This window comes from Ciconia boyciana, chromosome 1, assembly GCF_034638445.1.
Source record: "Ciconia boyciana chromosome 1, ASM3463844v1, whole genome shotgun sequence".
In the NCBI taxonomy this organism is placed as follows: domain Eukaryota; kingdom Metazoa; phylum Chordata; class Aves; order Ciconiiformes; family Ciconiidae; genus Ciconia; species Ciconia boyciana.
The window spans coordinates 55,869,528-55,892,981 of NC_132934.1; the positions used below are offsets into that span (position 1 = coordinate 55,869,528).

The 23,454-nt window shown below is 36.9% G+C and overlaps 1 protein-coding gene across 3 annotated transcripts in view; it reads left to right on the forward strand.

Annotated features, from left to right (window-relative positions):
- Positions 1 to 23,454, forward strand: part of UBN2 (ubinuclein 2) — a 56,162-nt gene that overhangs the window by 5,553 nt on the left and 27,155 nt on the right. For all 3 annotated transcript variants that reach the window (XM_072867651.1, XM_072867642.1, XM_072867659.1), the window contains exons 3-7: positions 5,664 to 5,765; positions 16,401 to 16,538; positions 17,748 to 17,860; positions 18,899 to 19,397; positions 22,856 to 22,926. In XM_072867651.1, the coding sequence (XP_072723752.1) occupies positions 5,664 to 5,765; positions 16,401 to 16,538; positions 17,748 to 17,860; positions 18,899 to 19,397; positions 22,856 to 22,926 (923 nt within the window). The remainder of the gene's footprint in view (positions 1 to 5,663; positions 5,766 to 16,400; positions 16,539 to 17,747; positions 17,861 to 18,898; positions 19,398 to 22,855; positions 22,927 to 23,454) is intronic.

The following is a 23,454-nucleotide window of genomic DNA, read 5'->3' on the forward strand; positions in this document are numbered from 1 at the left end:
AATAGATGCCCATCGATATTCATGATAAATACTATGCCGGAGGAAAGAATTTTTATGTAATGCTGTTGTGCACTATTGAACAGCTCCTCTGTTTGGGCTAAATACTGATGAATCTTGATGAATTTCTGACTAGTTTGGAATGCTTCCATAGGAAGTTATTGTTGAATAATAAGTCATTGCTTGATGAGTCTATCTTGTAGCTGCCAGCTGCCTAAAGATACTCTGCTGACTCCTGAAAGTGTAGAACAACGCTAGGTAGAAACATAAAGAGGCTTTCACTAATAAATGAAGGTAGAAATCAGAAAATGTTGACTAAAACCTCACCCAAACAAGTCTTTAAGAATTCATATGGGTAGGGTTAGGTGATTAATTCTGAGCTGGCAATCAAAACTCATCATCATGCTTAGGCATGTTGATATTCTGGATTACTAATAGAGCACCTCAATAATAAAGAAGGGAAACGAGCAGTCATTTGTATCTTTTGCTATTAATATGCATATTAAAATCTTTCTTGTCTGATTTATTTGGATTTTTTTTTTCTGGCAAAGGCAGATTTTTCTAAATGCCCAGTCTATACATTCTGTAGAAGTAATTACTATTTCAGGGCATGTTAGCTGTGATACATAACAAAAGAAACCCTTAAACTGAAAAGAATAATTTTCATCTTTTGGAGGGATTGACAGAACCCAATAACCCTGTGAATTGAGAAGACAGTTCCAGAATACTGTTTGCTTTTCATTTGAATGATAAATTATTTTTTGAATGTGAGAGAAAAATGTTTCAACTGTACTTTTCTAGAAAACTCATTTCCATACTACAAGTTAAGGATTTTATAATGTCCTGAAACAAGTTGCTTAACTACAGCAGGTGAAAGTCAGTGTAGAGCATGTAAAGCAATATATGTAGGAGGGAGTGGTAATGGAAGCAATCTAATTTTACATACACATTTATGCATACCTCAAAGCTAAACGTGTATTTATGGACGGACAAAACATTGTGGTGTTAGACTTATGAAAACTTGAGTTCAATGCTCAGTAGTTATAAAAAGAGTCAAATAGATACTCTTAACTATTAGAAAGCAGTAGATAACAAAAACTATCATTTTACAACAGTTTAAATTAATGGTGCACTTGTATCTTGATTACTATTTGCACTTCTGATTTCTTGCCTTTCTCTCATTCTCCGCAATACCTTATGCCCCTCAGCCCCACAAAACTCCTGGAAGGGGAATGTCTTCTATATGAAGAGCAACTTATTAGGGTAGGGCCACTAAGTATGGAGCGTGGCGAGGGATTAATAGTTCTTGTGTTAGATACTTCCTGTCCTGTCTCACTTGCAATACAAGAACCATCAGTCTTTACTTACCATCCATGCTCAGATGAATTGCATCTCTGTACACTGACCCAGTACAATTGTTCATGTTCTGAACAACATCCAGCCATCTTCTCTGATTCTTGTGGTGAGATGTTTGCTTCTTGGCTTAAACTAGAACAGGGATCCTGTGAAGTAGATACCCATTCTCGTCTTCTTTTTAACAGCACTTTAGTGTAAAAGTAGTCACTGGTTGTATGAGAAAGAAGTAGAGTTTTTTTCAGGTTTGCAGAAAGTACTATATCATCCTTAAACTAATTAGATATTACTTATCTATATTCATTTAAAATGGAGTGAAACTGTCTTTTTAATCATAGCACATGTGGCAGTACTTCTGAAAAATTTGATGTGTGAAGAACAGTCTTCTTTGAAGACTTTTTGGTTCTTTTCAGATAAATTCCTGTACTCATAATCAAATCAGTACAGTATTGGATATGTCTTGCAGATACTAAGAAAAAGCCTATGAATAAATATATTTTCGTAAAACAAGATGCATAATGTTAATGTACCATTTGTTTACATGATTATTCAGAACTTTTTTTGCAATTGCTGCACGTTTTGAACACCAGCATAAAAATATATTCTGAATGGTTCCCATTTTCATTCTTTTGATTACTGTTATTCTCTAGACAAAAGCAAACACTGTTGTAAAAACATGATATTGCATCTCGGACGATATTGTACATAATGTAAAATTTTTTATTGGATCAAAACAAAGGTCCATGTAATGGATAGTTCTCTGACACTAGTGGAATCTCATACTTGAAAGTATAACAGAGTAAGTGTGCATTGATATTACTTCACTGTGCCTGTCTAGCAATCTGTGGCTTAATTTCTCCCAAAGCCAAAGGCTGCGTTTTTAACTACCCTTCATATAGCTTTCTGCCATAAATTTGCCAGATCATTTTGAGTTCACTGAATTTCACATTGTGTTCCGTGGCGCTGAGTACCACGATGATTGTCGTATGAAAATATACTTTATGTTTAAACCTGATGAGTTCACTTGGTGCTCCATAGTTTCTGTATTGTAAGAAACAGTGAAATATTTCCTGTTCTTATGCATGCTGCATGTGATTCTGATGCTATCATCTAAATTCAGCCCTTTCATTCCCTAGCTGAAGTGTCTTAACATTGTTATTGTACAGAAGCAGTGTTTTTTACCTTTAAAGATCCTTGTTGGCTTACTGTTCCCTTTTTTGTTCTAATTTCTTTTTTTAAATGAAAGGATATTAATGGTAGGATGCCCTGATTTATCAGTGATATAATGATTTCTGGGTTTGTTCTCTGTTCCTTTTTTCATAAGTCCCAATTCTTTTCTTCTATGACCATTCTTGATTGTTGAGCAAATGTCATAGAACTGTGTGTAACAACTACAGCACTTCCTGAACAGCATAAGAAATTGGGAGTACACTGTATTTTTTTTCTTATTTGGGTTGTACTTCCTTTGTGTGGATTACCTTGCTTTTATTGATACTGAATTCAATTGATGATTTATCATACTAAGTTCAGAGCAACTGTGAGGTCTTTCAGTGATTCTTCAGTTGTCTTTTTTTATTGACTATCCTCAGTAATTTCTGTCATCTCATGCCCCCCCCCCCCCCCAAACTGTTAACCCTCTCTGTTGCTTCTAAAGGCGAATGAATACACATTCCTTGGTGATTTTGCTCATGACTTTCTTTGCCAAAATGAAGTATTTTTTCCTACCCTTTCTTTCCTGTCCTTAAACCAGACATTGATTTGAGTGGACCTTCCTTCTTATCCCATGATAATTTTTTGTCTTTAAAGATCTTTGTACCTTTTTTAAAGCATTTGAAGTACTGCTTCCTTCTACCAAAATTCTCTCCTGCTCTGGAATGTATATTCTTGTGCCTGCTGGTTCTGTTCTTTATAATTTCTATTAACTTGTCCAATATAGAGATTAGGTTTACTGGTTTGTAAACTCTGCTGTGGCCCTTGGAAGATTCTTCAAAAATTGGCATTGTATTTGCCACCTTCTAGTCCTGTTGGGCAAAGGTTGTTTAAACCTTAGTTTACATGCCACAGTTAATTTGTTGAACTCAAGAGTTTTCTGAATACTTGCATGAGTACTATTTGCAGCCTTAGGAACTAGACATCTTAATTTGCTCTAGTATCATGACTGCTTATGTTCTGGGACAGAAAGGCTGGAGGAACTCTTGGGAAACGTGAAAAGCTTCAGTGGTAAAACTTCCCTGAACTGCTTCATAGTAAACACTGATGCAGATAATCCCTTCAGTTCTGCTGTGGTCTTGCATCCTTCACATCTTGATCATATGGACTTCCAATGCACTTCCTTAAACATAACTGGGTAGAACCAGGCCTGAAGGAAATTCTCTAACTATATGTACAATGGTTCAGATATTTTCATATGTCTGAATAGAGGTTACTATTTTAATCCTGCTTTTATTCATTCAACTATTATGAGACTTCTTTTTTGTTATTAACTTTGTTCCATATCTGCACCATGTTTTTATGAATAACAGGCAGTCAGAATGTATTGAGAATTTTTAAAATTTTTTTAATGCCCATACACTGAAATCATAGCATAGCCATTACTGCAAAAGGATTTTGGACTCACAGACAAGGATGGTGATGGTTACTTGGGCTTAGCAAGAGATGTGGTAGAGAGGTGGACTGCATTATATGTTAGTGAGATCAGTAGAGGTAAAGTATAGTTTATGTAGCATTCTTCAGACAGCCTGCTGGTGCCTCAGTCGGAATCATGAGAATTACATAAGCTTTGCACTGGAGTTTGAACAGAATTCTTAAGTACTACCTTTATTTTTCTAAGATTTTTTTTTTCTGCTTTCATACAAACTTTTTTTAAAAAGAAAAAAAAAGTACTGCATGTTTTGGGAACGTGCAGTCATTCAGATGTTTTACCAGATGAGTGACTGTAGGGGATGATATGAAAAGTCAGGAATACTTAGCTTGGAAACCTGAGGCTTGGAGTATAGCTTGGAAACCTGAATTAAAAACGGAACTCACTTTTGAGGTTTTTTTTCTCCTAGGACTATTGATTGATTGATTTATACTTGAGAGATTCCTGTTTGCTTGCACGAGCGCATGCTTTACTTAGTTACAAATTTGAATTCTTGCAAAATATTGTTAAAATTGAGGTGTTCAGATGCTTATGCTTCTCATAAAAGAGTGAGGATGAAACCTCCTTTGAATGGTGTCTGCATACTCATAGTAGCAAGTGGGTTGTGATATTTGGATGCCACAACTGAAAAGTCATACTTATTCTAAACATGCTTAGAATTGTAGAGTACAGGCAGAGAAGCTTCAGGAGCAAGTCTTCTCGAATTCATGGTAGAACACTGGTTGTTATTTTAGTGAATGTGGTGCCTTTTGGAGAATTTTATCTTCGAAGACTTTTATATTGACAATTTTGACAATACATGGGAGTCAGAAAACTAGGCCTTATATCCTAAGCAGATTCCCATTTATATAACTCTAAGTTTAGATTCCCTGAATGTTTGAGGTGGGTGTGAGTTTTTACTTGACTTGATTTAACAATAAGACTTTCACATGGGAAAAGTACTTATGGGTTAAAATGAAGTTTACTGTCTCCTGGAGGTAAGTGAGCCCACAGTCTGTGATGCAGCTTCTGGCTTTAAGTTATTCAAGTAACCATTTCGTGTCCAGTCCTATCAACTGAGGTGATGGCTCTTGCATTTCAAAGGATTTTATCTTAATATGTTTTTCTTCAGTTATGCTATATGAATGCAGTAACTTCTTGAAAACTCCTAGACACCATATCTGCAAGTACCAGACCAATATTTTTCTCTTTTGACTGAGGCTTCACTTTTCTGTAGAGAAGCAATCCATCTTGTGTGGGGAAACACTTTCCTGAATGCTAGGCTATAAGTATTTTCTTTTGTAAGGACTCTTTAACATACTGAAAAACTTAACACTTTCTAAATTATCCCAGTCCTTCTATCACTGACAGTCCTATCACTATGTTTTAAAAACATAGGATGGTGAAACATCTCTAAATAGGAAATGTTAGGGAGATCTCAATCATGCATAAACCAGGTGGCTAGTGAATACCTTTCAGGGATGATTCTGGTGAAGCTACAGTAAAGCATGGTTGCCAGAACTCATTCCTGTGTGCAAGTTTTTTAGTCATCTAGACTATCTTCAAGGAAGCATCCAAGAAAGCAAAACTGCTAATTCCCTGAATGACCACCCCTCCAGTGCCTTATATTTTGTAGACTTTAGTACATTGTTTCCCTGTTTCCCAAATGATATGATGCTTGTTTTGTTTTCAGGGTGGAAAGCCCCACAAACATCGGAAGGATCGCCTGCAGGACCTAATTGATATAGGTTATGGTTATGATGAAACGGACCCTTTCATTGATAATTCTGAAGCGGTAAGTAAGCCTCATCAAAGCAGCAACAAGAAATAAGACAATGCTTTATGGGTTTTTTTATGACGAAGAAAGGTAAGGGAAAATACTTTGTGCCCATGTGTAACTGGTACGGACCCAAAGGGCATACTACTTTGAGAATCCAACAAATGATTGTATTTGTAGTCTAATTCAGATATCATTATGCACTGCAAGAATTAAGAAAGCTATTGCTATATCACATGAATTTCCAGCTTTAGAAATGAAATTATTTGTATTTGTGCCCTTCATTTACTGTGGGCTGAAATTACACTGGCTCTAAGTTTCTTGTACTAGCTATCTGGATTATTAGTAGATGACTGGTGTTGGATTTCCTGCATTAGATCAGGATGCAATTCTGCTCTTAAAAACCAAGAATAGGATGGTTATTCTAAACATTCACCGAATATGTCTGAAAAATTTGAGATAAAACAGCTTGGTTAAACAGCGGGATATTACAGCTTATTTTGTCTGAATATTTTTCAGAAATGAAAATGCATCTTGAGGTAAAAGAAAAAGGTATTAGTTAGGTGCAGGCAATACCAGGGATATCAGGAGACTTATAAGAGATGGCATTTGAAGATATCTTAGAGGTGATATATGAAATTATGAAAATGAGGAAGAGCTTGGAAGAGAGAGTGTATGATATAAAAGCTTGGAGACCTCCTATAATTCTCCTTTATTAGGTGTCAGGAAGAAGTAGGTGTATTGTTTAGTCCAGTAAAAACAAACAAAAAACCCCAACAAACAACACCTGACACTTCAGGCAGCCTTCAGTTTCCTCCACTGCTGAGTGACACTGGACAAAGCAGAAATGATCTGCTGCTCTGAAAAGGAGGGAGCTAGAAGTCTGAGTGGGAGAGGAAAGATGATGAAAAGGAGTTGTGAGAAAAGAGCAAGAAAAGCACAGAAGTGAAGTGCATTGCTTAGCATACATTATGTCAAGCCTTCATTTGAATGTGGTGGTAGATCTGGGAAGTTATAAAACTTTGTAAAGAGCTTTTGTGAACACTGAGCTGTGAGGTTTCTAGCACATAGATGTTGCAATGAATATTGCTCCTAAGAACTGTGTGAGGTGCACAGAAGGCATGCTGCAGAACTGACACCTTCTTGAGCAAAAGAAGTTCAGCTGTTAACTACAGTGGATAGCAGGCTGAGCTTCTCTGTGTGTATTGTTAGTTTTGAAGTAGGTCTGAAGGCACATGAACAAGTTGTGTGAAAAGTGAGTTTGCTGTAGATGCTTATTGTAGTGTATTAATTTGTCCTTTTTCTTGGTTTAGATTAAAATTTTAGTTGAACTTGCCAATATTAAACTGTCCTATCATTATCCCTCAACTTTTGGTTGTGCTGCTGGAACAACATTGGGGCCTAAGCCTTGTTATTTTCTTTCCAAAGGTCAGATTCTGATCTTCAGCTCAGTATGAACAGATGTGCTTCACTCCTGCTGAGGAATCACTTGAGCCTATAGACTTATCTGGTTTCTCACTGTTGCTTAATTTAACCATCCTCAGTTTTGAAATTTTATGATACAGGACCCAAGTTGTATCTTGGTTTTTCTGGATTTATTGTGACCTGTCACAGATCTGATATGTGATTCAGATAACTTTCAGTACTCATAGTACAGGTCTCTCTAAGATATTCTTAAGTCTAGCAGGGTTGGACACTCACTGGTGTATTGGTACTTCTCATACTGTGCCTCCTTCCAGTGCTGTTCTTGTTACCAGCAGCAGATCCATTAGATTTGCAGGAGCATTTACTTCTGATATCTCTTGCCAGACTCCTTGCAAGAACATACAAAAGGCAGTTGTTAGAGGACCAGATGGTTGCATCATGTGGTAGCTGTGGAAGCTACTGGGGAGAATGGTGTATTCTCTAAAGATTGCTCCCCTGAACAAATCATTATGCCTTGTGTCTGCATTACAAATACAGACTAGTGAGAGGCCATCTCTGTTTTGCTTTTATCCCCATTTCTATATAGAAAAGAAGAAAAAAAAAAAAGTACTTTGTGCCAGCTGCAGTCTAAGTTGCTGTTGCAGAGCTTAAGGGTCCTGTAACGTAGGAGTTAAGTTCAACGAAACCTCTCATTCCATCTCAGACACAAATGGGAAGTGTTCTGAAGGAAAATCTATGTGTCTGGCTTGCTCATCTTCTGTGTGGCCAGGTATTAAATCACCCTGTACCCTGAGAAATGTCAGAGCTAGGCCCAGCCTGGACTTACTTTCTTTTGGAAGATATACTTTCTTACACATAAAAAGCTATAATATCCTGGGCACAAACATTTGAAAAATGACTATGAGTGCCTCTTGAATTGCTCCAGGATTGGCATCCTCTTGTCTCTCTCTGTATCCCAGAAAAAAATAATTGAAAGCTTCCTTAGAATTTTAGTCCTTTTTCTTGTCACAGGTGTGAAAGAAATACTGAGCTTTTGGCACTGAAACAGATTTATTCCATAGCTTTAGAGATATTTTCCTTCTAGAAACAGATTTTGAGGTAATGCCATCAAATATTATTCAAGAAATCAAACCAATAAAAACTCTAAGCCTGTTTTTAGCCTGTTCATAACCGGCAAAGAAAGCTGTCCCTCCTCGGTGTTTCTACTGCTTTGATGTTGAAAATAGGTTTTGCTATAGTGTAAACTGGCCAGAACTACATTCTTTGTGGAATTGTATTCCCATAGATTTCTGCTTCCCCTCTATTTTTCCTGAATGCACACATATCCATACACGTGCATATCAGCCTGGTTTGGCTGGACTGCTTGATCTTGTGATGACCTCTGAATATTTGGTTGGTTGAATACCTTCCTGACAATGTAAGCTCTATATAGATAGAGATTCCAGGGGAATACAGTGCTCTCTGAGCTTTCTGCTATGTAATCTAGAACAGGGATCTGAAGTAATACCTAGTGCTTAGTGAAAAAGTATGCAATTTTCTCTTACTCAGAGGTAACGAGACTTGCACATCCAAAACAAAGACCAGCTAGCACATTCCCCTATGTTGGGTAGATGAACGCAGAGGAAGAACCATCTACCTAGAAATCTGTAAGCAGTGCAAGCTGTCTTTTGAAGCAGTGATACCAGGTAGCCACACTGAAGCAAAACATGAATGCCAAGAGCAATGGAAAGCATGCAGTTCAGTGCTTCAGACACCCATGGATGTGTGTCAATATTTAATGTAGCCTACTATACCCATGGTTCCACAGCAGCCTTCTAAATGCTGTTGTAAGAGTCCTGTGCTGCTGGGTAGAGAAAACTAGCCTACCAATGGTTTCTTATCCATGGAAAGTTTCTCCAAAACAGGTACTTCAACTTAAAGGAAAAACTTATTTTTCTTGAGCTACATCTTGCCTCAAGAGCTCAGACCCTCTTAAAAGACAGCCTTTCAAGGATTGTGTGCTGATTTCAGTAATTCCCAACACATTGGTAAAAGAGTTGCTTTTTTTTCTGTCTGGGTTCCCTAGAAAACTTTCCATAATTTTAAGGGTTTAGTCTTTGCAAAAATTCTGTGTCATGATACACAGTTTTCACATGTTTTCAGGATAAATTTGGTTTACTTTGTCTTGTAATCTCCAGGCTTATTAAAGGTGTGATAAATTTAATATCCTCTTCTCTCCCACCCTGGCTTCCCCTCAAGAGTTTCTGCTGTTGTGATTGAAAACTTGAAGCTGATGGGTTGCCAGTAACGACATCTTGCTCAAGACTCTTGAATATCTGAGATGCTTTTTCCCAGTGAGAATGGTATCTGTTTGGGAAATGGCAGAGCTCGGTGTGCCAATGGTCATGAATGGTATCTACTTGGAGAGTGGCAGAGCTCAGTGTGCTCATGGTACTTTTAACCTTTTTTGTGGGGTTCTGGGCCCCACAAAAATGATGTTGTTTTAGGCCAACTTGATGTTGTTCTCTCATCCTTCCTACTCAAAGGAGCTTGTTTTATGCATAGCTATGGAGAGCAGTGTTGCTTGAGAGAGGTTTTTTCTTTTTTTTTTAAAGAGATTTATCTGTCAACCTGCCAATGTTAGAGGCATATACGGAAAAATGCTACATAGTATCCATTATTAAACATACTTTCACATTGAATTGAGAGATAAATTTAACATTGCTGCATTTTTCATGTGGAAAAAGCTGCCTTTGTAGACCTCTATTACAAACCTCATCCACACTGAATATGTGAGGGTGCATTAAAGCTGTTTGGTTTTTTTTAAGAGATTCACTTACTAGTTGTTTCATTTGTGTGTTTATATGACTGGTCTGTCTTCCTTGTTCATTGTCACTTTGCCCAGTCTTGGAAGTTCTGTGGTTGGGGAATAGTGCTCACTTAGCTGATTGCACCATGTCACCTTTAATAAAAGATGTCTTGCATGCTTCCCAGGTGTCTTCAGGGTAGATCTGCTGGTTGGCACCTGAGATGTCATATGCATTCAAGTGAATACAAGGACAAATTTCAATTAGGAGATTTTCTTTGCTTTTTATCCCTCCTCACCCCATGATAAATAAAGGTGTAAAGTGGAGTACCAAACAAATAAAGCAGATACTGTTCTGCTTAATGCAGAACAGACATGTTTACACTATATATCCAGCAGTCCTCTAGTACAAGAACCATTATGGCTAGAGGGACAAAGGTAGTTGCATTTGCAGAACAAGTCTGATGTTTGTTAAAGCAACAGTAATGTTCTCTTGCTCCTTCTGAAAAATACCATATCCTTTCTTAGGAAGGAATGAGTGCTTTCTTAAATAATTTTTTTAATCCCGTGTTCTGGCCTAGGTTTCAACCAGGTAGTTTAGGACTGGTCATGTATTCAGTGACCTCAGTGAGACAACCGGGAAACTGAAAACTCAGCATCTGCATATGTACTTGAAAAAACCTGAGACACATATCTGGCCTTTGTAGTACCGTTGTTTAAATTTGTGTATATCAAGAATGCAGGAGTAAGAAATAACTAAGAAATAATACTGATAATAGGTGTAGCAACTTCTTGCTTTTTGCTAAATTTAATTTTTTGAAGAGCACAAAATCACTTTTCAAAGTAATCTGAGCTACTAGAGGGATAGATCATGGCCTAGGATCAATGATTCTTCATGAGTAGATGAATTTATTCAAGCAGCACAAGGAACTTAAGTGTTTTCAAAAAAATATACAAACAATATGATTATTAATATAATATAAAGGGGGGTTTATAACATGCCAAAATAACAGATCCTTGATAAGAGCATTTCTCTTAAGTGTCATATATGGTAAGTCTGTTTTTCATGTTAAATGAATGGAAAAGGAAAGGGTAACTTTTTTCTACAGAAACTTCTAGTAATTCTGTAACATGAAACCTGGAGAGGTTAAGTAATAAATTGCATATTTATTTGTAATAAAAACACTGAACTATATTTTTCAGTGTGGGTCAGAGCTCAGTCTCTGAAAGAATTGAATTGAACAGATAAAGGTGGTCACATGAGTGGTCATACATTTTATAACTTAGGCTGAAATGTTTTCAAGGTGATAAGAATGTCATCTCATACTGAAGGTCGCTTAAGCTAATAGCTTGACTCTGGTGACTGGTGGAAGGGTATAAAAGGTGATGGTTGTGACAAGAACAAAACAGGGCAAAATATATATATAGGTACTTCTCTCAAGGTGCTCTGGTAGACTGACGGATTACAATATCCTGACTACTAAACTAGGATTCCTCTAGGAGACTATCCTATCCTACTGTAGACTACCCTGAGCCAGGTATTATATGTTTATTTAATAGTCTGTTATGCTTTTTTCTGTTGTGCTTTGCCAGCTGTCCTTTGCCCCAGGGTTTTAAAAAAAACCAACAACAACAAAAAAAAAAAAAAACAAAAAAAACCCACAAAAAAAACAAAACAAAAAACCAAAAAACTTGCCTATGCATTTTGGAAGAGGAACCTTCTTTACCATGGGAAAGCTCTTTCTGCTTGCTTTTTGATGTCATCTTGGATTGGAAAAGCAATGTATTGTTCCCTTTTAACCTTGTTCAGAATTTCATTATATATTCTATTATACTATTTTTTTGAAAGATAGTTCTGTTCTTTTGTTTGAAAACTTATCCTTAAAGGATAGGAAAACCAAAAAGTGCATTTCAGTTCTTTGTGTCTTTAAGAACCATAGAGATCAATCAACTGTGTTTGAAGTATCTTGAAGTATGTAGTGAACTGTATGGACATTCAGTCCATTTGACTGAAGCAACCATATTCAACATAACTTCAGTAGCTTGGCTTTATTCAGTGGGCTAATGATGATCAAAAATAAACAGCTCCCCTCCATCCCAAGCTGGTTAGAGCCATCTCAAAAATAAACTGAACAGGGAACAAGAATGATCCCTGCTTATCTCTTATCTAAACAATACCAGTTTCACAACAATGATGTAAGGGCTACATTTCTTAAAACACTTGGACATGTTTGCAGCAAATCTCATTTCCAGCACTTAATACAGAAGTGTTAAAAACCCTTTTCACATGTGTACTTTTATAGTATAGATTGTTCTCTGGAAGGGAGCTGAATGAGGAGGATCATGGTCAAAATATCTGAACAGAAGAGTAGACAATATTAATATAAGATACTGCTATGTACTGCGGGTCTGGATTTTGGAACTAAATTGGTATAATCCATAAAATTTCACTCTTCTTCTTGGTATAATAATGAAGTTGAAACTGGTTAACTTATTTTTTAAAAAAAGTAAATTATCTTCCACACCTAAACATTTAATTAGATTAATGGCAGTAGAAGCATAGTAATGTAGCTCAAGGACAATAGTTGAAATAACTTACTGATCTGCTTTTAGATGATCAGACAATATATCAGTCTTATTTTATTATCTGCAGAATCATTCCATAATCTTTCGTGGGACAAATCTGTGTTCACAGGAGTCAATCATATATGAAATCCTGTCTGTTTGTAGGTCTGAGAATTTTAATTCTCAATCGTGGAATGCATAAGGAAGAGCAGAACACTGTGAAGGGCTTAAACTATTTTCCTTAATGGGATCATTTCTGCGATTTCATATGCAGAAAAATCTAGTGCAAAGTAAAAGTCTTGAAACCAATTCATCAGAAGTTTTAGAAGTTGCAAGAGCTGTGTTCCCTTTAACTGAGAGTCCTGAAGAAACTTTAACATGAAATCTAATCTAGCTGTTGCCAATATCTTATACAATCTTATTCAAGTTTTCTGTTCAATTAGGGTGCTAGAAAATAGTAAGCTTACCTTGAAGGAGGGGGTACGAGGTGTGTTGTACTCTGCAGGCCCTAGTTTTAGTAAGTTGAAAATAAAATGAAACTTTGAGTTATAAGCTGTACCTTGTTCAGTAGGCTGAGGACAAACCAAATTTTGGTAGGGAAAAGTAAACTCTCAAGGGTTAAGGAGAACTGAATGTCAAAAAGGTCTTCGAAAGTCTGACTAAATTCATAGTTCTCAGCAGAAGCTGTTGAAACCTCAGCTGGTAAGTTATACATCCACATCTTGCTGACCTTGTTTGCCTGCCAACTGTTAGGGGGTAGTTTGTTCATCTGTATATTGAACAAATTCTGCCTTTCTGGTTGCCTTGTTCCTATGGATTTGTGCCACATAGCATGTTGATCATTCTAATAATCTGCTGTGATTCATGGCTTCCTCACTTGTGGACTGTCTTAAATCCTTACTTTTTCTTGTGTGTTCTCCAGGGCTTCCTTCACTGCTCTGCAGCCAAGTCTTTCGTGTGTTTCCCTTTACTTGTTCTTCCCTTCTTATGATAATGGTCCCAGCTTTGACTGTGTGCTTTCTCCTTCAAACTTGGCAACTACTGTATTCTTCTGTTTTGATCCCGTACTGCCCTAACCGCACCAATTCAGTTCACACTCTGTCAGCTTAAAAGGGAAATGCCTGCTCTGTCTATTAAGCACTGTGGATAATCATTTATTTTCTTTCCCTTTCATCTTCCTTGTACGTAATGAAGCTGTTTCTGAGAGCTGTGGAAAAACATCAGATTTCTCTGAAATTCTTACCCAGCCTCCACTCTCGAGTTTACTTTGCACCTCCTACTTTGCATGATTAAGATGAATGACAAGTCCACAACTAAGCCACTTTGCTTTAATTTTGTCCAATTAATAGATTCTTCTGCTTTCTTGTGCTAGTCTTTCATAGGATCTATGGGTATTTCATAGATCCTGTCACCACTTTTACTTTCCCATTGTCTTTCTGTACTGCCTGTTAAGCCTTCCATTCCAGGAAGATAAAAGGTGATGACTCATGGAAATTTCTAACTACTTACTCAGATCAAATCCATATAGGCCTCCAGTTCAGGCTCTTTCACCAGCTTCCTTGAAGTACACATTCACTGTTTTCCTGTTCTGGATAACTCTTCTTCCTGTCTTAATGCTTTTGGTAGCCCAGACTTTTTGGTTCTTAAACCATTTTATCTTCAGTATATTTTGCATGGTTTGCAGGAAGAAATGAAATAAGCTGGTAGCTGACACTGCACTTTGCACTCTGTGTGTTCACTTCATGTAGGTGATCTCAAGTCTTCAGTTAATGTTGTGGCAGTTAAAACTGCCTACTAGTCTATTCAGCCTGTTGAATTCTGTCTTAACAGACGTTCAGTGGAAGGCCTGCTGGTTCAAACTTCAAAATAACACATTGTTTCCTTCTCAAGTATCTTGCTTAACTCTGAATCATTTGGCTGTGCTACCAAACATTTATTGCTTGCAGCTCTAAGTCAAAATAGACCTTTTCCTCTGCCAGAGTGCATACCTCTGAGGTGTGTCAAAATCCTACCCTTTCTTTCAGAAGAAGGGCAGAAATTGATTCTTAGTCATTGCACTGTTATTGTGTCTTTCTGGTACTTTTGTAACACTTTCTAGGTCCTGTAAATGCTTCCTCCTTATCTTTGTTGGTAGGTATGTGTCTCTGGAAGCATTCTGTTTTTATGCTTCCAGACAGACTATAGCTTCCAGAATTGTATTTGTTGCTTATTAAGTTCACCATCTTACAATTTTTGGTATTTGAAAACTAAGACTGATAGTTTGAATTTGGAGTAGTTCAGGACAACTTTGTCCTTTTGCGTAGTGATAATGGCATTGTCAAGGCAACCCTCCCTCAGTTCTCTTGCAAACGCTTCCATGGCTTGCTTTGTTGATACTTATGCACAGAGCTGGAATGAATCTATTCATCCTCCCAGCCTTTTTGAGAGTTTGCTGTTAACAAGATATTTCCTAGAGATTAACAGTTTTCTGGTAATACTTGGGGGAGAATGTCATTCTGGGGAGGCTGCTGGTCACGAAATAATAGAATTAATATTGTCTTCCACTATACTTAATATTGACCACTTTTCCTCTGTCTTTGGATTTCAATATTTTTGAGATACAACTTTAATTCTAACTTGGAAATTCCTTCATAAATACTAAGCGCTTTTCAAAATAAAGTGTGTATAAGAGTTTGAAACTTTTAGTGGTTTTAAAACTATCTAAACAGAGTGAGAATATATCTGACTTTCAACAAAACAAGTCCTGGCACTGTGGTATTTGTGTAAGAGGCAATGTCATATTCAACACCTAAAATTGGAAATAAGCTAACAGATACTGTGGCTAAGTTTGTCATGTCTGGGATAGCATTTTTAACAAAAGATAATTTCAGACAACTTTGTAAGAGAAGTAGGTTTTTGAGCAGGGCACTGTGGTTAGAGTTGGTACTAAAATGTAGCGTGTGTTGGAATGTCTGAACATGTCGAGTGCACTGCAGAGACTGGTATTAATGAAAACTGTGGCAGTCCTAATGAAACAAAGCATATAATCTGAGAATTTTTTAATGCTTAATTTACAAAAACATCTCTACTATATTCAGTCCTGTTTCCTGGATATAACATCCAATTCTGTAAAATTCTGATACAGATGAGTCTTCTTCCACTGCAATATAGTGATTGTTCAGACTGTCATCTTTTTGAAAATACAGAAGAAATAGGTTCTGGAAATAACTGTAGCTATCACTTACAGATAACTTAAAGGGCCTGTGATAAAAGTGTATGACCAAGAGAAGGTAATTTGAACTGCACATTGTCTCCTAAAATTGAAGGGTATTCAATAGAAGTATGAAACTTAAACCTGCCTCTATCTGTTTTAAATTTTGGGTTGAAAACAAATAACTCACTATGTATGTGCCTACTTCCTGGACAAAAACAACCAGTGAACAATCAAGTGAAGTTGCTCATAGGCAGGTGGTATATCACTGTTCACATGGTTTTGTATCTTGAGGTTTAATGTCTGGCATAATGTAACATGCTCTCAGAGACAGAATATTGGGGGGAAAAAAGTTTAAAAGTTTTGGGGCTCTCTTTGGGGGGGGGGGGGGGGGGGAATGGCCCTGTGCCCATCCTCATTTCCTTCAGAAAGCAGTACTTTTAATGCTATAATCCTGTCTCTTCTTCCAAAAAAGGGCATCATTTTGAAAGTAGAAAGATTATTCTGTGATATTAATATTTTGTGCCTTGGCCAGTAAGTTTTCAATAGCATTACTATCCTGTTTCTATTTTAGCAAGCTGTGCTGTGTACTTGTATATAATTTTTTTATGTATAGAGACTGGTAAATGAACTACATATTCGTTTTATTAAGAAATGCTGATAAACTCATCTTCTTTTTCCTGCCCAGTATGATGAATTGGTTCCTGCATCTCTGACAACCAAATATGGAGGGTTTTATATCAACACTGGTACACTGCAGTTCCGCCAGGCATCTGACTCAGAGGATGAAGACTTTGCAGAAGACAAAAAGCATAGGCCACCTAAAGTGAGTGATCTTAATTATGCTTTTTATACAGAACTTAAAGCTAGGTGGACATTAGGAAATACTTGATATGCTTAGAATGGCTCAGATGAAGAGGCTGAAAGCAGAATGATGCACAGTACTGTTTTATTGCATTTTCTTTTTTTTTGACTCATGTCCTAGCATTCGGGAAATAACTTGGGATGTCCACAGGCTGTCCAGTCTTGTAAGACTAACCATCTGGTTAGCAAGCTAACAAGTTGTGTCCATCCATCTTGAAGTGACAAATGATTCTGTAATTTTATAGGAATTTTATTATATGAGATGAGAACCTAAATTCTCCAACACTGCTTTTATGATTTTGCACAAAGCTTGCATGATTTGAAATTGTTCCTAATGTTCAGAATAACACTTAAAATATCTGTTAAAATAAACTCAGCACATAAGAATAGCTATATTAAAATATATATAGTCTTTCCCAAAGAGTGCTGTTCTGTGTGCTTTGACAAGTTATGATCAACGTGAACATAATTGCTTGCATATGACATTCACAAGTTCCATGCCATTCCAAGAGCTTCCTGCTTTCTGATGTCCTTTTCTGCTCTATAATTCTTTAAATTTAACATAATTTTAAGGTTCTCGTATTGGATTTAACTGGGATGGAGTTAACTTTTTTTAATAGCAGCCCTTATAGTGCTATGATTTGGATTTGTGACTAAAATAGTGTTGATAACGGCCAAAACTTTGGTGCGTTGCTGAGTAATGTTTGCATAGTGTGAAGGCTTTCTTTTTCCCTGCCGTGCACCAGTGGGTAAGCTAGGCATCAGCAAGAACTTGGGAGGGGAGACAGCTGATCTGAATTGGTCAAAAAGATATCCATGCTATATAACTTCATACTCAGCAATGAAACTGTGGTAGCAGAAGAAGGTGGGGGGTTCAGTCTTCCAAGGTGGCCGTTGCTCATACTGGCTCGGCATCAGTCTGTGTGTGCCTTAAAGTAGTTTTCTTACTGAAAACTCTGAATTCAGTAACTGTTTAAAAATGATTAATGATTGAGACTTGTCAGTAACTGCGATTGCTGCTAGGAATTCAGTGGTACTGTTTGCCTTTATGCACATTTGAGGTATTTTTCCTGGCTCTGAATTGGAAAGTGTGAGGAAAACTAAATGTTTATTGCTGTAAAAGTTCTTTAGGGTGGAAGAATCATTGTCCTTTATTTGATCTCTTTTGTAGATAGCAAAGTTAAAGGAAAGTGAAGATCGTGGAATGAAGAAGCGCAAGCGGAAAGATGAAGGGACAGAAAAGGAGAAGAAGCCTCGGAAAATGAAAGTTCCTAAGCAGTTGGGGTAGGTTTCTGTCTTTAGATGAACCCTTGAATTGCATGTGAGGTTTGGTTTCAAGATTGCGTGCCATAGCAAGATTATCACAGCTGTTTAGAATATTGTATTTTTAAACTATAATTAATAGCTAAAAGATTTTGGTTTTGGAATTTGTGTGGGCTTTTCGCATAAGTCCTACAAGCTAATTTTTTGTCCCCCAAAATTTTGAACAAGGAATAATAAAACAAGGAAAGACAAATTGCAGAAAAGAATTTTTGAGTCTATGAATAGCATTATCCATCATTGTTCTACCCACAGTCTTATATAGCACCAAGAATTACATCTTCTAATGAAAAATAATTTTCTTCCTATCCCTTGGTTTCTAATCTGGAAAACTGTAAACATAGCTTAATTATTCCACATGTCTCTTACTAACTTTGTGTGTGCTTTCCTGAGTTCTGAGGCTAGCATGGAAGGATTAAGGTGATGGGTTTTTTAATTGGCTTCTAGAAAAGTGTCGTTGAGTGAAAGTTGTCTTACAAATATTCAAGTTGGTATTGAAAATTTATTGATAGTATTTTTCATCAAGGTGATGAATTAGCAGAAAATGCTCAGTTTAAGTAGCACATAGATGTTGAGCCTGCATGTCAAAATTCTTAGCAATGAAGAGAATTTTTTTTAATGTACAAAGTGTGCCTAAACTTAAAGCAACCTGCTACCATTCAGGAGTCTGAGAGGCAAGTTTAAGTATTTTAGTAGCATAGATCAGCCATGAGTTTAACGATTGTGCCAACTTCTCCATAATTAAATTGAGAAGTCAAAAGTAAATAACCTTTGCCTTAATGTGTACAAGAGTTAGCAAAACAAATCAGTTGGAGATTGTGAAATCACATGACCAACAAAGGTTTATGGTAGTTGATAAAATAGTCTGAAGATAGAGGCACAGAGTACTTGCTTCTTGCCCTGATAATTTTTTAATTGTACTAAACTCCCAGATTTTTGTTAAAGGTTACTAGGGCCTCAAAAGTCACATGCATTCTAATGAAAGATTTCTTTCCTCTACAGAGTAATGGCCTTAAATTCACACAAGTCTGAAAAGAAGAAAAAGAAATTGTATAAAGACTCACTCTCTCTGGCTGCCATGATCCGTAAATTTCAAAAGGAGAAGGAAGCCATGAGGAAGAAGGAATCTAGTCCAAAACCTCCAGTGACTGTTGCAACCTCTACCCCTAGTAAAATTCCTTCCTCGTCTCTCAGTGCAGGAAACGATATCTCTGACTTGAATCTTAGGATCAATGATCCTGTCCTCTCCATTTTTGGTAGCACAAATGAACGTGAGCTCCTGCAAGAAGCTGAAAGTGCCCTGGAGATGCTGGGAGACATTGACTTTGACAAGTTGCTTGATGGCACTTCTGATGGCAGCCCGGTATCTGAGCTGTCAGGAGAAAATGGAAATGTCACTCAGGCAACCTACACCTCTCAGGTCATGACACCCAAGCAGGTGCCTGCCCTCCCAGAAGGTCTGCCTATGCTACTTGAAAAGCGCATTGGAGACCTTCGAACAGTAAGTATGAATTCACTGGTAAGGGATTGCATTCAAGAATCTGAGAGAACGAGGAAGAATAATTAGGGCCTAAGTTGTCATCCTTGAATTGCTGGCTGAAACTCTAAAAAGTGTAGAATTGATCTTAATGTCAATCTTAATGGCTGTATTTATATTTGGATGAAAACAGGCACAGGGATGATGCAGGTCAATTGTTAAAGCAGTGTTTGTTTCACAGTGGAGACAAGGTTTTCTAAATCTTGTGTATATTGTAATGTTTGGGTTTTTTCCATAATGGAAACAGCAGCGTTACTTTAACTTGAATTATTAGTTGGTGAAACGAATGGGTGTGTTCTTACTTTGGAGGAGGAAACCTGAAATATGGCTGCAGCTTAAAAATCCATGTCTTGAATTTTTGGCTTTGTAACATAAATGCTAACTTGCCAGTTTAAAAAAAAAACAGCAACAACAAAAAAAACCCACCAAAAACCACCACACAACTACAAAAAAAACCAACCACAAAACTGAATATTTTCTTTCGGAAGGTTAGAATGGGGTCCAGACTCGTCAAAAATATTAATGAAAAGTATTAAATCCACACGTACAAACATCCCAATAGCTTATTGAAAGGGATCAGAGCTATTAAGGTATTATATGCTCCTTGTTTCAGTTGTGGATGTTATCTTAAGTTGAGAATAAATTTGTTGTTTGATTGTCCAGATTCTGATATTAAAGCTTTTCCTTACTCAGAATAAAGTGCAGCTTTTCCTTACTCAGAGTAAGTCTTGAAAAAGCAGTTCAAGTTATTACCTTTTTGGAAAAAAAGACTTTAAACAGTAGCAGAGCTTGCTTTGCTACAGGTTAGAGTAATGATAAAACATAATGTTTATATCTTACCCGTATGTAAATGTCTTGGTGTGTTCTTAGTTATTTTTAAATGTACCAACCTAAATACAGCCAAGGGGTTAATATTTACTAAAGTTAGAGAGATGGTTTTGTCTACCTCTGACTATTCAGGTTAATTTTGCTATGAATCAACAATAAGCTGTTAGCAAAACTGCAGAACTGGATTAGGCCAAAAGTCAGGAAGTGTTAGTGGCCTGCTCCAAATTCATGTTGCTTCACTGTATAACAAGCCCCACCCAGCTGGAAGAAAGCTTTAATTCACTGGTTCTTAGCAAAACCTAGCTCTTCTGTCTTCTGCTTTTGATAATGTCTTCTGGAAGTTTGGTGCTGGCTGAGCAGAACAAGTCTACCCATACACAGTTTTGGGGGAAAAACTAGACTGTGTGTTGACTTAAATATTGCAACTTCCTTACCTTCTGCAAATTGCAGTTGACTGACACGTTATCAGTGGGGGAACACATCTTCTAAAAAAGCAGGAAAAAGAAATAGGTCTTGTCAATACTAACCAGACTTACAGCTTTAGTGCTCTTTAGTGCAAAGAAAGCTAAGAAGTTTATTAAGCTGTAGCAAAAAGCTTATGTTCCATGAATGGAGTATGATATAATTTTCTTTTAAAATCTAGATATATTTAGAAAGCCACTGACTAAATACAATAAAAACTTCCTGAATTCCTTTTGTAGATTAATGTCTTCTAGTACCCTAAGTGGGCAGTTCTGAACTACCATGACAGAAGACAATATTGTACACAAGCAGGAAAGTAATAAAATGGCTTTTTTCTATTGTGAAGGTAACTGTCAAGATAATCTCTCTTTATCTTGATTAAGATGGGGGGGGGGGAAAGGCACAGTTCAGCAATAGCGATGCAGTTTTTGAATCTGCCAGTGTTGCTCTCTTCAAAAGCCAGCAACGCTGTCCAGTGTGATACCATAATGCTGAAATCACCTTTTAAGGTCTACCTGGGACTGAAATGTCAAAGCATATCTTTCCTTCCACTTCATATAAACCAGAAGATGATGATAATACCTGTGTTAATTATGCATAAAGATACTAGATTTAAGACTTTTAAACTTTTTGGTATCCTATAATTTGTAAACATCTATAACCCTTCTAATTTTTTTAGCAGGACAAATGCTTTGGTAATCTTAAACAGATAGTACCATCCCCTCAGCAGCTGAATTTACAGTAGAAAGTAGTCAGCAGAATGCAGTCCTTACAGGAACTTAAACTCTGATATCAATGTTCTTGACTGAAGTAGTAAAGCATTTAGACAATCGGCTACCTTATGGTTTCTGATAGAGTATCAGACTCCTGTTTTCCTGTGCAGTGTAGAGTTCACAATTCCAGAAAATATTTTTCTTTCAAGCTTAAATGGGTCAGTTACAAAGAGCAAGGACAGTAAATATTTCATAGTAATAAAGGAATTTTATCAAGTTAACACTCAGATTTATTTGTAGTTTTTAGCTGTTTCCACAAGTCACTACAAATTTTTTTAAATGGCAGAATTAGAGATTTTTAATTTATTTGAATATTCAGCCTCGTAGCATGTTGGCTGCATCTAATGTTTGTCAGTCGCTATAACGATACCACACTTGCTTTTCTGCATGCATATCCTTTTCCTGCTCCTTTAGATATTCCCTGTCTGGTCCCAGTGCCAGAATATAAGATGACAGTAAGCCTCTAAAAGTGGAGGTTTTTTCTCTTGACTTCTATAAATCTGCAGAGTGGATGAACACTAGACAGATGATCTTACTGATTTTTGTAGAATGATGCAGGGAATTGGCTTTCTCCTACAAGCTGTCATTGTTTGTGAAAATAAGAATCTAGGTGATAAGAACAAAGATAAAGGGATTCTGCATGGGAATTCCTGCGAGACCAGTGAAAACTTCTAATAAAAGGAAGTATGTATAGGAATAAGGCTGTCTTCCCCCCCTGCCCCGCCCCCCAACAGACTCAGGAAGACAGACAAAAATATTAGAGACATAGTCTAAACACGGCAAGAATGCTGGACAGCACCAGAAAAGAGGGATGAGGTATTCCTCTAGCATACATAATCCCTTTTGTAGAAATTGCAATGAAGGATGGAGATGGATCTAAGGAGGCTGGGAAGTTGTAACTGAGGGAGGCACATAAGAGGTAGAAAAGGAGCCTTTCATAGATTGAGAACAGAAATGTGTTAATGCTCTTGTCTGCTTGACTTGTCAAGCAGTGCTCCTCTTTTTAAAGCAAACAGTGGTAGTGGAATGTTCCTGGTGGTGAGATGATAAAATATCTCTACCATTTTCTTTCTTCAAGGGTATTGAAAAGATGAATGTGTTAACATCAGTGATCAAGGCGGATTCTAAATAGAATAATTGTTTGTCCTAAAGGAAGGCATTTTTATTTGAGTATAATAATAACAATCCTCACCTTTTTTCTAAACAGCTGAGTATACTTTGGCTTTGTTTATTTTTTTCTAAGTAATGTTGTTCTCTGGAAAATAAGAATGTGATACGGCTGTAAAAGTAAAGATACAAAGGTTGTTGGATTAAAATGCTCTATGAACTTTTGGATACTCTTTATTGCTGTATTTTCAGGCCGCCAAGATGTTTGATGAAGAAGGCAGGAAGAAGTTTTTCACGCAAGACATGAATAACATTCTGCTGGAGTAAGTGCTTATCTGTACAACCTTCCCTTTTTGGAAAGGGGTTGAAAGGAAAAGTACAGAAGAGGAAATATTATTGAGGTTGTTCCAACAAAGCCCTTAAAAGTCAATGAAGGTAGATCAGTCTAAGCTAGTTATTAGCTAAAGAAATTTATATATGAATACAATTCCTGTCATGACTATCTGTCTGTCTTTATCCAGTGTAAAGTGTTTTGTAGTGCCCTGTGTCCTTGACTTCATGTGTAAAATTCAACAAAACTCCCATTATTTCTTCCTGTCCCCCACTTTCATAACTCAAAACACCTTCAGCTTTCATGAAGGAAAATGCCAGCTCTCTTTACTCTGTAACCCTTCAGCTAAGCGTTTAATATAGAAGGTTCTATGTTCGTATTCTAAGAAACAGAAAGTAATCTCTAGAAGACCATAGCAGTCAAAATTGTATCAAGGTTGATGTGCAATGGTGGGAGTAAACGAAATTTGAATGACAGTGTTCAACATTGCTGGAGAAGTATGTATATGAATGGTTTCTTG